This window comes from Arachis stenosperma, chromosome 1 (assembly GCF_014773155.1).
Source record: "Arachis stenosperma cultivar V10309 chromosome 1, arast.V10309.gnm1.PFL2, whole genome shotgun sequence".
Taxonomy (NCBI): Eukaryota; Viridiplantae; Streptophyta; class Magnoliopsida; order Fabales; family Fabaceae; genus Arachis; species Arachis stenosperma.
The window spans coordinates 126,008,367-126,021,295 of record NC_080377.1 but is presented as its reverse complement, the minus strand read 5'-3'; the positions used below and the strand labels follow the sequence as shown (position 1 = coordinate 126,021,295).

Below are 12,929 nucleotides of genomic sequence, written 5' to 3'. Positions count from 1 at the left end.
TATTAATCTATGTGAAAGCATAGGAATTATAAAACTATTATAAATAAATATGAAGTAATATATTATGAACTCATTATTGCAAAATAAACCTCATGAAGATTGGATGAACATATATAATAATTATTTACTGAAATTTCTGAGCATAACTCAAATAAAAATATTGCCTTTTAAATGTATAAACGAGTTAATATATTTTGTTAGAAATATTGTGAATTTAATTGAGTTTTGACTAATGCTGTCGATTGAGGTTAGTTGAATTTGTGGGAACCATAAAAGTAGATATATGTTCAATTTTAGAAAAAGTTATGTCAAAATTTTTTTGAAATAATATAAATGTTGAAGGATTTGTGTTGAATATATGCTAATTAGTGTTAATAATATATTCTTTTTGCAAACATGATGACAGGTAGCAGAGGTAGAAAGAGTGGGTCTCGTAGTTGTGGTAGAGGGAGGGTTTTCACCGAATCTCCAGAGACTACTCAGTTATCGCCCTCTATCCCGACTACCCTGTCGACCCCTGTTATGTCACAGGCGGGTCCAGCGGACCAGCAGTTCATCAAGGTCCCGAATTCGAACTATGTGGCTCCTTCTGCTATGCCCCTTCCGCCCCCTACAGCTCCAGCAATAGAGCCCGCAGTGGGTGATTCCTCTAATACATCCTAGCCAGATGTCCCTCCACCACCGCCTGTCATACGAATGAGGATTTAGCCTGATGACATGCATGCGTGAGTACATACTATTTTAATGTCTTTTATTCGCAATCTATTTTGAATTTGTTAAGTTTTATGTGTTTTTATGCATTTTCTAATCTTAAGTTTTTCACCAAACAACAATGCACGTACATAGGAGATCTCCAATGTGATAAAGTTCATGTATGACAATCCATGGGTAAACTACACGGAGATCCATGCTGAAACCAGAGAGTGATGATTTCAGAAGTGGGCGATAAGAATCCAATAATGTTAAATTAACTATATTTTAAATGTATTTTATTCCAACTAACTAATATTGTGAATTACTTTGTGCAGGAGAAATTTACATGAGATCGAAAATATGATATCTTCAGTAGATGATGCAAATGTTGTTGGATTAGCTATATTTTAATGTATTTTATTTCGACTAACTAATATTGTGAATTACTTTGTGCAGGAGAAATTTACATGGGATCGAAAACATGAGATCTTCAGTAGATGATGTAGGACATCCGCCAGGGGCGCGATCAACTCACAGTTTGGCTCCATCCAGATCTTAAGGAGGAATTGGACGTTCATTTTAGTACTGATGAGGGTTCAAGCGTCGCCATCTGATGAACAGAACCAATAGGGCTTTGCCGAGGTCATCAAAGAATACCAGTGGATCAATGATTTTCATGAAGACGAAGAGCAAGCTGGTATATAATTTATTTGCTAATGTTTGTTAATTATTACTTGAATTAATTGTTACTTGATTTATTTTAATAGTTGATTTCAGTATGTGTAGTCTAAGTCGTTGGATCGTGAAACGATATTAGCGGAGACCTTTAAGTATACTCATACATTGAAGGCCAACAAAAAGAGATTTTCTGATGAGTAGTCTGCGACTCATTATGTGAGTTTCAATTAATTCTAACTTTAAAATTTATTCGGTTTAAAGTCAATTAACTGTAATCCTAATCACAACGTGTGTTACATAGAAGGATTACATGCAGAGATTGGAAGGCACGACCCAGCAATCTCATTCGCCCAGTGGGCACTACTCTGGCTCCAAAGCCTCAGTGGTAGATCCTGATACGGTTCGGCGCAAGACCTCCTCTAAGCCCTACAAGAATCACGTCTTCGGATTGGGGTCATTCTTCATCAGTGGCCTCTGCACCTCCACATTAGCAACCTCATCTGCCCCTGTCTCTGCCACCAGTCCTGCCGATCACACAACAAGCTTATTGTACGTGTGGTAGACACCGTTGCCTACAGCTCGGAGAACGGAAAAGTTGGAGCCGCTAGAACATTTGCGAGAGCAGATGAAGGTGTATAACAAGCAGATGCGTGCTGGATGCAGTGACGCTGTTGGTTCCAACGGCAACACTGCTGGTGAGGCACTACATCAGCACCTACTCCACTGCCTCAGCAGGGGGAAGATGACGACGACGATTACTGAGATCGATAGGGTTTAAGGATTTAATTTATTTTATGTTTATTTCATTGTATTCTACTTCTTTGACTTTTTATTATATTCAGATCATTAATATTTAATAAAATCATTAGTTGATTGTTAGTAATTTTAAATTTGTGCCCTAATTTTGTAAACAAAAATTTTAATTTGACTACTAATTGTGCGCTAATTGTACAAAAAAATACCATGGAATTTATCGATGAAACAATCTGACAGTAATTGGGCACCACAAAACATAATATAGCACCAAATTTACCATCGAAAAAATTCGACTGTAATCAACCACTTATTTTCATCGTATTAATTGAAAAATTTGACATAAAATCCACTGGTAAAACTTTTTCCAGTGCCATTTATATTGTCAAATTCAATCCGACGGTAAACTAATTACCAGCGAATTTATCAATGTGGATTTATTTGATAAATCTGCCGGTAATTCTGATAGTACTCAATATTTTTCTTGTAGTAAAAAGTTGTCATCTCTGTAAGGATCTTTTATAAACAAACACTGTAGTTAACAAAACATAAAAGTATTGCCATTAAGTTTTACATGATTAATTTAAGGAAGGGCAAAAACTATCATAGAAGACTTAGTTGGTACTTTTTTTTAGGAGCTAATTTGTCTAAAATCAAAATCTTCAAAAACCTAATTATCACTTTACTCAATAATAATGCAAAGTGATGGTGACACGTCATTTTAAGCGATTTTTAGGATTCGTTTTCATTCATTTTCTTAGGTTTTAAATCAAATTTCTTATGTTTTTTAATAGAATTACATAAATAATCAAATATTTGGAGTTAGGATAGTGTTTCTATATTTTCATGTTTTTTTAGCTAAAAAACAAACGAGAATTAAAGTTTTTTCACAAGAAAAAATAAAAGTACAGAAAAAGGGTGGCTTAATGAGCAAAAGCATGCTCAAAATGGAAGAAAAACATGCACGTCTGGCAGCCATGACCACACGCCCGGCGTGCATGATTACAAGCCTGGCATGCATGATTACAAGCCCGACGTACAAGTTCTCAGCCCTGACCTCTTCACACTTAAGTGGTCATAACATGAGTTATAGAGGTCCAAATTGTGTTAGAAAACTAACGTCTAGACCTTCAAAACGATATTCATATATTTATAGTGGACATTTAGTTTGAGTCATGCACTACCATCATCAATTGGACACGAAACAGCTCCCCAAACATCTCTAAATGCATGCCCGGCGGACATGCACTCCACGTTCGGCGTATGTATCTCCTAAAGGTGTATTTTGGGCTTACGCCCAAATTTTCTATGCAAGCCCAGCGTTCCAACAAGTCCAAATCCCAAGATGCAAGATTATTAAGGTTCAATTTCAATTACACACATCATTAGAAACCTTAATCACATCCTAAAGATTCAAGATTCCAGAAGATTAGTTATTAATTTATTCTAGAAACATAAAATATTTGGTTGTTAGGATTTGTTTCTAGATTAGGTTTGAATTATTGTTTCGATTTAAAATTGAAGTAAATAGTTAGTTATCTTATCTTTCTTTCTGAGAGATATGATTAGGATAGGATTAGTTTTGAATTTGAATTCTAGAATTAGGATATAAATAAGTGAATAAGGTTCACAAGAGGCATCCAGAAAGAAAATCTTCGGATCCAAATCCAAACATTCGATTCCTCAGCATAGTTTTTTTCTTGTTTTCTTTCTTTACTTCATGGTAACTAATCCTTTGTCAAAAGGTTAGGAGCTCTATTTATGTTTTCTATGGATTATTAATCTAAGTTTATTTTATTTTGAAGTCTTGCATTAATCAATTTCATGATTAAGGTATTCGTTCTTCATTCGAATTAGTAGTATCGAAAGGTATGCTAATCTCTTTTGAATTCTTTTATTATAATCGAAAAATTTGATATTTGAATTAAAGCTTGAAAACTCTTTCACATTACTCTTTGAATTCGGCTAGGAATAGTGGTTCAATTAGTATATGACACATGCATGATTTTCAATCACTCTAATTTTGAATAAGTGACATATAATTAGGATAAAACAACTTTTGAAAATTGTGTTTTCTTCTAAGGTTTAACTAGACAAAACTAACTTGAAAACGTGACATATAATTCGACTTAAGGACTACTTTTAAATCTTATTAGAAATTAAATCAATTTTTGTGATTAAACTCTTTAATTAATTAACTGACAACTATTTGATTAAAGAGAAATTGAAGAACCAATAAATTGAAAATTAGTTACTAAAGATTTGTCATGAAAGATTTTTGCATACTTCAAAATAAATAAACAGAGTTTGATTTTTCTAAAAGTATAAACATCTTCAAAATTCTTGACTCTCACGTCATTGTCTTTTCTCAATTAACATCTAAATTTACTGGCTTTTAAGCACTCAAGATTTCAAATAAGATACAAGTTTTACCCTCATTAATCCAAGTTATTTTAATCTAATTAGGCATTTAATCTGATACTTACTTGTTTAATCTTTTAATTTTCATAAGAACGATATCTACTTACTGTAATATTATTTGAACGATTTAATATATACTTGTTGGTATCCGTAAACTTTAATTTTCGCTATTCAAGTGAGAGATTAGTTTTTTATATTCGGCTAATGCTAATGTGCTAAAAAACGGATTTGGATCCTCTAAAGTTTAATTTCACTTTAGAGAGTAAAGTGTGATCTCTCACAATTAATTTCATAGGTGGAACCAAGAATAAATATGAAAGAGAAACTATTCAATGATAGAAGATCACACTTTACTCTTTAAAGTAAAATTTAAACTTTAGATGATCCAAATCCTAAAAAAACAGTTGCAATATTTTTTAGACAATTAAATATAATATAATGCTTATTTCAAATTATAAACTATGACCATTTAAAAAGATATATACTTGGGATTAGGATGTGATATGTAAATTATGTTATAGTGCCGTAAATTAGTCAACCAGAAAAATAAATTGTTCTTATAAATTTAAAGTATCCATATAAAATGTAAAAAAATATATGATTAAAATTTACTCATGTAATTAAAATACTATACTCTTCTTAAACATAGTTGCTTATTATGAAACTAAAGTTGAATACCGATGACGTGAGGATTGGTAGATTGTTGAATACGATTATTAAATATTTATTTGGAAGAGACATTAAAATTAAGAGACAGAGACTAAGAGTTTGAGATTAAATTAAGTTTTTATGTTATATTTGGTATAAAATATATAGGACTTAGTATGTATCAGAATCATATTTATTTTAAGATAAATATAAAGACCAAGGATAGATTGACATTTAAAAAGTTAAAAGAGAATTTTTTTTTTAATTAAAAGAGAGTATTTTTTTTAAAAATATTATTAAAATTTCAATTTCCATCTTTAAAAATTTTAGTTTCATGTGTTTTTACTTTCTAAAAGTACTAAAAAAACTAAAATTTTGTGTCCTACAGTTGAAATTTTAATTCCAATTTCTAGTCACCAAACTCAATACTCAGTTTTAGTCTCTCAATCCCAATCTCAGGAAACAAACGTTAAAGCATCATTGAAGGTTGAAACAAACGAACAAGCACACACCTAATTGCACTATGGCATCATCAAAGTTTATATTGAAATCTTGATCTGAGGTTATCCAAAGTCTCAACCTCCTAAAGAAGTGTCTCACAAGTCATGACTATAGGTTACATGGGTTTGATATTTGTTCTTTGATAGTTGATACGTGACTCACAAGTTGGTGGAATTTGTTTATGTTTGGAGTCGTGTTTGTAAATGGATGATGGTGTTAATTTGATTTTGTAGAATTAGTTTTTATTCAAAGTTGGTTTCAATATAATTTTGTATTTTCATAGGACTTTTGTCAAACGTGATGTTAGCTAAAATCACGTTAGGAGTGTATAATTATTAAAAAAACATACATTTTTTTATATTACCTTAGTTCATATTTTAAATTTTAAATAAATCACATCAACCATTAAAATAATTATATTACTATTATTTTATGATTAAATAAATTATTTAAGTATTCTCATATTAATATTTTTTTATTCAATGTATTTAAGAATAAAAAAATGTAAAATTAATTAAGCTTATAAATATTTTAAAATTTGAGTTAACATTATTGGATTTAAGTATTAATATGTTAGAAATAAAAAATTGTTTTATACTATTTTATTTAAATATTTATTATTTTTTAAGGTTTCATTTGATCCAAAAATATATTCATATTTAAAAGCAAAATAAATATCTAAACACTTCTTAAAAAAAAAAAAAAAACTAAACACGATTACACAAAACGCCAAAGTCCAAAGCATACAGGCATTTTATGTCCCCCGTTTTTTTTTTCTTTTTGATGATTTTTGTGTCCTCCATTAGACGTTAATGCGTACGAGCTTCAGAGATAATGGGCCTGGTTAAGGTGCGTTATCAACTCTAATATTACTCGTAAACTGAGAATATATCCATCTCAATCTTAATCCTGTCATATCTTAACTCCCGGATATCCGACTTTACCCGCAGACTATTAAAAAGATATAACATTATTATATAACTTGATGATAATCTAAAATAAAACTGATTTTTATATTAAAAAATATTAAATTATTAATTAATCATCTTTTTTTAATGGTTAAAGATCTTTTGCATTTAGTAAAAGGTCCCTAATTCAACATATTTTTATATAACATTGTAGATCAAGTTGGCAATCCTATTCAACTAGATTAGATCGAGTTGGGTACTCACAGATAGGGTGCATGTTGCTACACCTAATTGAAGATTTATTTTACTGAATTCAAATGAACAAATGAATGAACTTTTAAAGATAACATGTGGATTGAAATGTGATAGACTGATAGGGCAAAAATGATGCCTTACATAATCAGTTAGTAGATAATGACAGTTACATAGTTATTGAATTACATACGCGATGTCTAGAAAATGTAAGACAGCTAACAACCACAAGATAGGTATGAAATATCAAGATTTTAAGATCTAATATTAGGTGCAAGACAATAATTGGATCACGTATGCAACACGATTTGTACAAGTGTGGAGTCTAATAGCAAGGTGCATTTCGGTGTATCTCAATGTACAATAGTATTAGTAATTGGAACTCAGTTTTCCTTTGGTCATGTTAGACATTGAGAACTCACAATACAAAATAAAATGCACAGGGAAACCTAAAGGGCCAGGACGAAAGGCCACACTTCGTAAATACAAAATATACTACTTTCCCTGCCCTGACTGCCTAGCGCAACATTACAATAACATTGTCATTCTAAGCAATGTACCTAATATTTTGTCGTCAGATGACATAAAATCTAAATATGTCAACGAACAAAGTAATTAAAGTAACAAGTTACAGCCAAATAAGTAACAACTTCCTATATGAACCTAGCAACAAGTAGAAACAGGTTTCTAAAGCTTCGGGCAGACCCATACCCTGCAATTAGAACAACACAGAAAAACATATTTGTCAAATTCTATATGCAGTTGCCATAACAAGCAATGTTTAATGGTCACCATGACATACATATATGGCATGAGTTGGGAGCTAAGTATAAACCATTAAGGATCAAGGGAAAATGGAATTTAGAGATGAAACTGATAAGTAACATGCCAATTCAAGAATCCATGATACCTAAACAGTTGAAAGTTACATGTTCCATGTTATTCAAGTCTTGTATAAAGAGCGAAGGACACTTATCGTGAGGATATACTACTAGAGAAACTGGTTTTGGAAACAGATTTAAGGAAATGATAAGAAAGAGACCACCACCAATTAGGACAATGAAAAAATGTTAAATTAAAAGGTAAAAAGGGTTAACCTTATATGACAAGAAGTGATCAGATCTAACAGGTGTCAGACTGTTTAAATAGATGATGGCGTCCCAACATCTCTGATATCCCTAAAGCAGATATGCTTTCACATCCAAGCAGCTCCTGAAGCTTTTCATCGCATAATATCACCATTCCGTTCAAAGGATCCTACAAACAAATTTTAGATAAAACAATCAGCAACCTTCTTAAATCAATTTTTTTCCCAAAAACATAATGTGACAACAGCTCTTAAATTTTCTTTCCTTATTATTTATTTTCATCTTTCAACCACAATTTGAATCCAAAAACTTGCTCAAAAAAGTTTACAGTTTCATTGAAAATGACCACAACAGAAATATTAGAGTGTTAAACTCTCAAGGGTTGGACATGGCTACAAACCTCCAGACGATTAACCTTTATGTACTCCCAAACAAGTCTTAAGGCCTCAGATTGTTGCATCTCCCTTTCCCCAGCGCCCAAAAATTTGGCAAGAGCTTCAGATATTATTACGGTAGAAGAGGCAGGTTCAGGTTGTTCAGCACTTTCAACTGTAGGTTCAGTATCTACCTTGATCCTTTTGGCTTGAGGCTCCTCTGAAGTGACAAAAGTGAAAGACATAAGTGATAAAGTATCAGCAAAATTGAAGTTGTAAACATAATAATGCAGCCTACTTTTTTTTTTACTTAGCTATTTACTTACTTGTAGGTCCAAGTGGGATGATGTGTTTGGCCAGCAATTTATTCATCTTGAACATGTCAGTGCAGTCGGTCTCAAATACCACACGCAGTGCATCATCACAAATGATCTTCCTTTTGTTACCAGGATCTTGGAGATTGTTTTTCCTTATGTAGGCCCATAGCTGCCTCACAATCTGAATTGGAATATATATAAGTTTTTCAAAGTACTTTTCATGAAATAGTGGTTATCTTCACATAAATGACAATTAAAGCTTCGAAAAATAATGCAGGATGCACTTGACTAATTATGCTAGTTTGGGTAAAAAAGATTACCTCGGTTCTTGGCAATGCCGGCTCACCAACAATTGCCTGAAGTTCAGGAGAAACACCACAAACTTTGTTAAGTCCACCAGCGCCACCTCTTCTTTTGCCTCCGGTTGAAACACTGTTAAAACATTTTGTAACGGATAATACAACCAAATCATGTCATATATATTCATCCCATAAACTAGTCATGAAGAACTATCCCTTTTACAGAAGGATTACTCAAACACATGCCTTTCATTAACTTAAAAGCAAAAATATAAGCAACTGGATGCAGTACTTTGGCAATAAGCAAGTACTATCGCTTCTGATAATTGGCATCAAACTGAAAGCTAAGGAGTGGAAGAAAGCCACAGTCACAGTATAGCATGGACAAGCAAAACACCGGTATCGTTCATGTTTATCTAAGCTGTGGCTACCTGAGTAAATCTAGCTGTAATTGGCACAGAATAATAAACGGCGCATTTTAAAAGAAAAAATGGCATGCGACAAATACTCAAATATCAATATGCAAAAAAATAACACAGAACGACTCCTAGTCAATGCATAAGAATAAATAAATATAAACTATACAACAGCAGCAAGAGAAAGCTTGAAAACAACAAGGGAGCAGTTTCTATTTTTCTAAGGTAGAGACAGAGAAAGGAAAGAAAGGGGGGTATTCCAATAAACATAAATAATAGCGTTGTAATAGGGAAAAGGACATGACAAGAACAAGTAGTTTACAAAACAAGTGGGTAAATAGCTACAAAATTATAACAAAAAAAAAAATGAACCACGCCTTCCAATAAAATAGCAAAATAAAACCAGTTTCCAGAAAATGGGACCATGCTTCCACTGCCACCGTAACAGAAAACCAACCCAACATCTTCATAACAGTACCTCGGACGAAAGCGAACAACTCTAAACCCAAAATCTAAGGAAACAAAAGCCTAGAACCTAAGATCTTAGTTTACGCGACAACGACAAAAATTAAATTAAAAACAAAGAAGAAAACACAGTTCTTAAGTTCAAGACTAAATTAAAAAAATGTCACCTTTCTTTGGGTGGTTGAGGCTGAGGAAGGGTAAGAACATCGGCATTGTGAGGGTAGTGTTGGGGTTTAGTCTGCGGTGGGGGTTGCGGCGGAGGTGGGTGGGAATGGGGCGGTTGCTGGAAGTTGATCTCGGTGTGAGGATGGAGGGCAAAATGGGGAGGAAAGTGGGTGGTTGGGAAATGTGGTTGGGGTTGATGGTGAGGGGCAAAATGGTCTTTGGATGGCGGAGAAACAAACGGTTGCTGTAGATGGTGGTGCTGCTGCTGATGCTGTTGTTGTTGCTGCTGTTGCTGATGCTGTGGGCGGAGGAGAAGGTCGATCTGGTCTCTGATGAAACCAGCCTTGTGCGATAGGTCCAACCCTAGCTTTGCTTCCAGCTGCTGAACGACGCCGTTCAGCGTTGTGATTGAGTTTGGTTCCGAGTGACGCAGCAGAGACTCTACCCCTTTCGCTATTTCCTGGTCCGACACCATTTCTTTCTCTTCTTCACTTCACCACCTTCATATACCAACAGAAAAACAAACGGCTATACCCTTCTCTCTTTCTTTCTCTTTCTCTCTCTATTCTTAGCTGCTTCTCTCTGTCTCTGTCTCTTTCTCTTTCTCTCTCTCTCTCTTCGTCTCTGTCTATCTCTCTCTTTATAACACCGAAATCACCAAAATACCCTTTCTTCAGATTCATAAATGGTATGGCATATGAAATGACAACTATGCCCTGGTCTTATCCACTCTGTGCTTTCTGCTGACAGACAGGTGTAAAAGAGTAATTTTGACGGATTGATAAGGGGAAAAGAGAGGAGTGGTTGAGGGGTAAAAATGTAAAAAGAATAAAAAGGTAGAAAACTTGCAATGGCATCTTGTAGGGGGGTAAAAGACGACTAGACGAGGATGAAATGATATGAGAGTAGACAAATGGATAAAGTGGAGGACCCGAATGAAACCGTTTCCTCTTTTAACGAAGGAGAGTGGGGTAAAGTGAATGCGATGTTAAATTACGCAATTGCCAATTTCAGTTTTTTGTTTAATTTTTTGTTCTTATTCAATTCTTTTTACCTTCGAGAAAGAGGAGGGCATGGTTTGAAACCAAATGTGGGAATCAACCGAGTGGTTAAGGATTTGGGGAATTTGGTCAACTAATTAAAAGGATTTGGAATTCGTGGGGCGGGATCTAATGGGCCAACAAAAACGACTATGGTTCCATTCCTTGGTGTTATGGGTAACTTCGAGCAACTCCAATGGGAGCAACTCCAAATTATTTCTATCTTAATTGAAATTATTTAAAATTAAAATTTACATTGAATATTATTTTTAAAATAATATAAATATTAGTAAGAAGTTATTATATCATTTTAAAGAAATATCAATAAATCTATTAAATAAATATTATAACGTTATTGTAATATTGTTATTATAATGAGACTAAATATTGAAAGGACAAATTTTACATTAAATTTTAAATCAAATTTTATGACATGTGATCTTACAAATACTTATATGGCACTTTGCAGAATCCAAAATGAAATGAAATTAAAACTATGCATTGGAGATATTTTTAATAAGCTAAAATAGACGACTTTAAGCGTTTAAAGTCTTATTGACGTTTGATACTGCGCAGCATGCTGAGGAAGCTTTTACGTTCAAATTAGATAGCCTGTTGCAATTTGTTCATAGGGTCTGGAGATGGAATGAGTCTCTATGTTGTGCCACTCAAAAAGTTTGGTTAGAGTGCTGTGGGGTGCCTCTATATACCTGGTCTCCAGGAACGTTTAAAACAATAGGTGGGCAATGGGGTGATGTGATTAACTGTGACGTAACGACGGAGGCAGGTTTATCTTTCACGGCTGGTAGAGTCCTAGTTGAGACGTGTGTTTTTGAAGTCATCAGAGATTGGGTTTACGTCACTGTTGGTAATCGGGAGTTTCATGTCTTTGTGAAAGAGATTGATTTAGTGGTAGGTGGTGAAATGTTTGCGGAGGGAGGACACGAAGACTGTTTTATGATCAGAAATCCTGGTTCATGTAGCAGAGGCATGTTGAACGAAGCGGTGCCGTGGGATCCAGCGGCGAACTTGATGGAACTGGATACAAGGATCACCGATGAAGTGAAGGGCAGAATAGTCATTCAGGATGACTTTTTGAATGATTTAAATTCGAATTATTCATTTTTGAATTTTGAAAATAACAGCATTGATTCTGTTAGCGGTTCGGAGGTTAATGGTAGGGCGGGTTCTACGGATTTGGATTTGAATAAGGAAGTGGAGTCCGAAAGAACATTAACGCAAGTATTTGAATTAGGTCAAGGTAGGGGACTAAATAGGGGTTTGAGGTCTTGTGGCTGTAATCAATTGGGCTCCCATTTTCATTGCCCATCTAATTGCTGTTTCGCTTGGGTGGTGTAGTGGGCTTGAGGACGCACGGTCTGGTGGGTATGGATGATGGAGTAAATGGTCGTCTATCTGGTGAAAATTGCTCGAAGGACAAGGCACAGGTAGATGGAAAGGAAAGTGCCTCGGAGCCAGCCAAAAAGGTAGGTATTAGGGTACACCGAAGAGCCAAGGATGCGACAAGGTTGATGGAGGATGCAGGGACGGTATTGGAGACAGACAGACAGTGGGAATGTGACAGTTGAAGACAGGCTAACAAAAGAAGAACAGATGAAAGAAATTGAGGCTACTTGGGCTTTGGCGGTGGAGTCGGGTGCTGTTCTACATGATGAAGAAGTGGATATTATGAAAATTTTACAAGCTCAGACTAAAAATTAGCAATGAAGAAGAAGATGGCAAAACATAAAGAAAAAGTGCGAAGGAGTCGGCCAAAAAATCACAGTAAGGTGTTACAATTGGAGACTCTTTCGGAGGAGATTACGAGTTATAGCTTCACAAGTTCGATCTGGAAAGGATTGGTTCCGCCTAGAATTGAACTGTTTGGTTAGTTTGTTTTAGTCGGTAGAG

The 12,929-nt window shown here is 34.3% G+C and overlaps 1 protein-coding gene across 1 annotated transcript; it reads right to left on the bottom strand.

Annotated features, from left to right (window-relative positions):
• Positions 1–6,990: 6,990 nt before the first annotated feature.
• LOC130947357 (uncharacterized) lies at positions 6,991–10,600 on the bottom strand. Its single transcript, XM_057876040.1, has 6 exons — positions 9,981–10,600; positions 8,954–9,065; positions 8,643–8,814; positions 8,343–8,536; positions 7,952–8,111; positions 6,991–7,566 (listed from the first exon to the last, which is right to left on the bottom strand). The coding sequence occupies exons 1-5, from the start codon at positions 10,451–10,453 to the stop codon at positions 7,977–7,979; spliced, it is 1,086 nt and encodes a 361-aa protein (XP_057732023.1). The 5' UTR covers positions 10,454–10,600; the 3' UTR covers positions 6,991–7,566; positions 7,952–7,976.
• Positions 10,601–12,929: the final 2,329 nt, after the last annotated feature.

Bases quoted from the DNA above. Each gene is read 5' to 3' on its own strand.
- LOC130947357 (XM_057876040.1), bottom strand. From the start codon at position 10,453: ATGGTGTCGGACCAGGAAATAGCGAAAGGGGTAGAGTCTCTGCTGCGT. The intron at 8,815-8,953 runs GTAATCTTTTTT...ATTCCAATTCAG, and splicing joins CGGCATTGCCAAGAACCGAG to ATTGTGAGGCAGCTATGGGC. The intron at 8,112-8,342 runs GTTTGTAGCCAT...ATTTGTTTGTAG, and splicing joins TAAAGGTTAATCGTCTGGAG to GATCCTTTGAACGGAATGGT.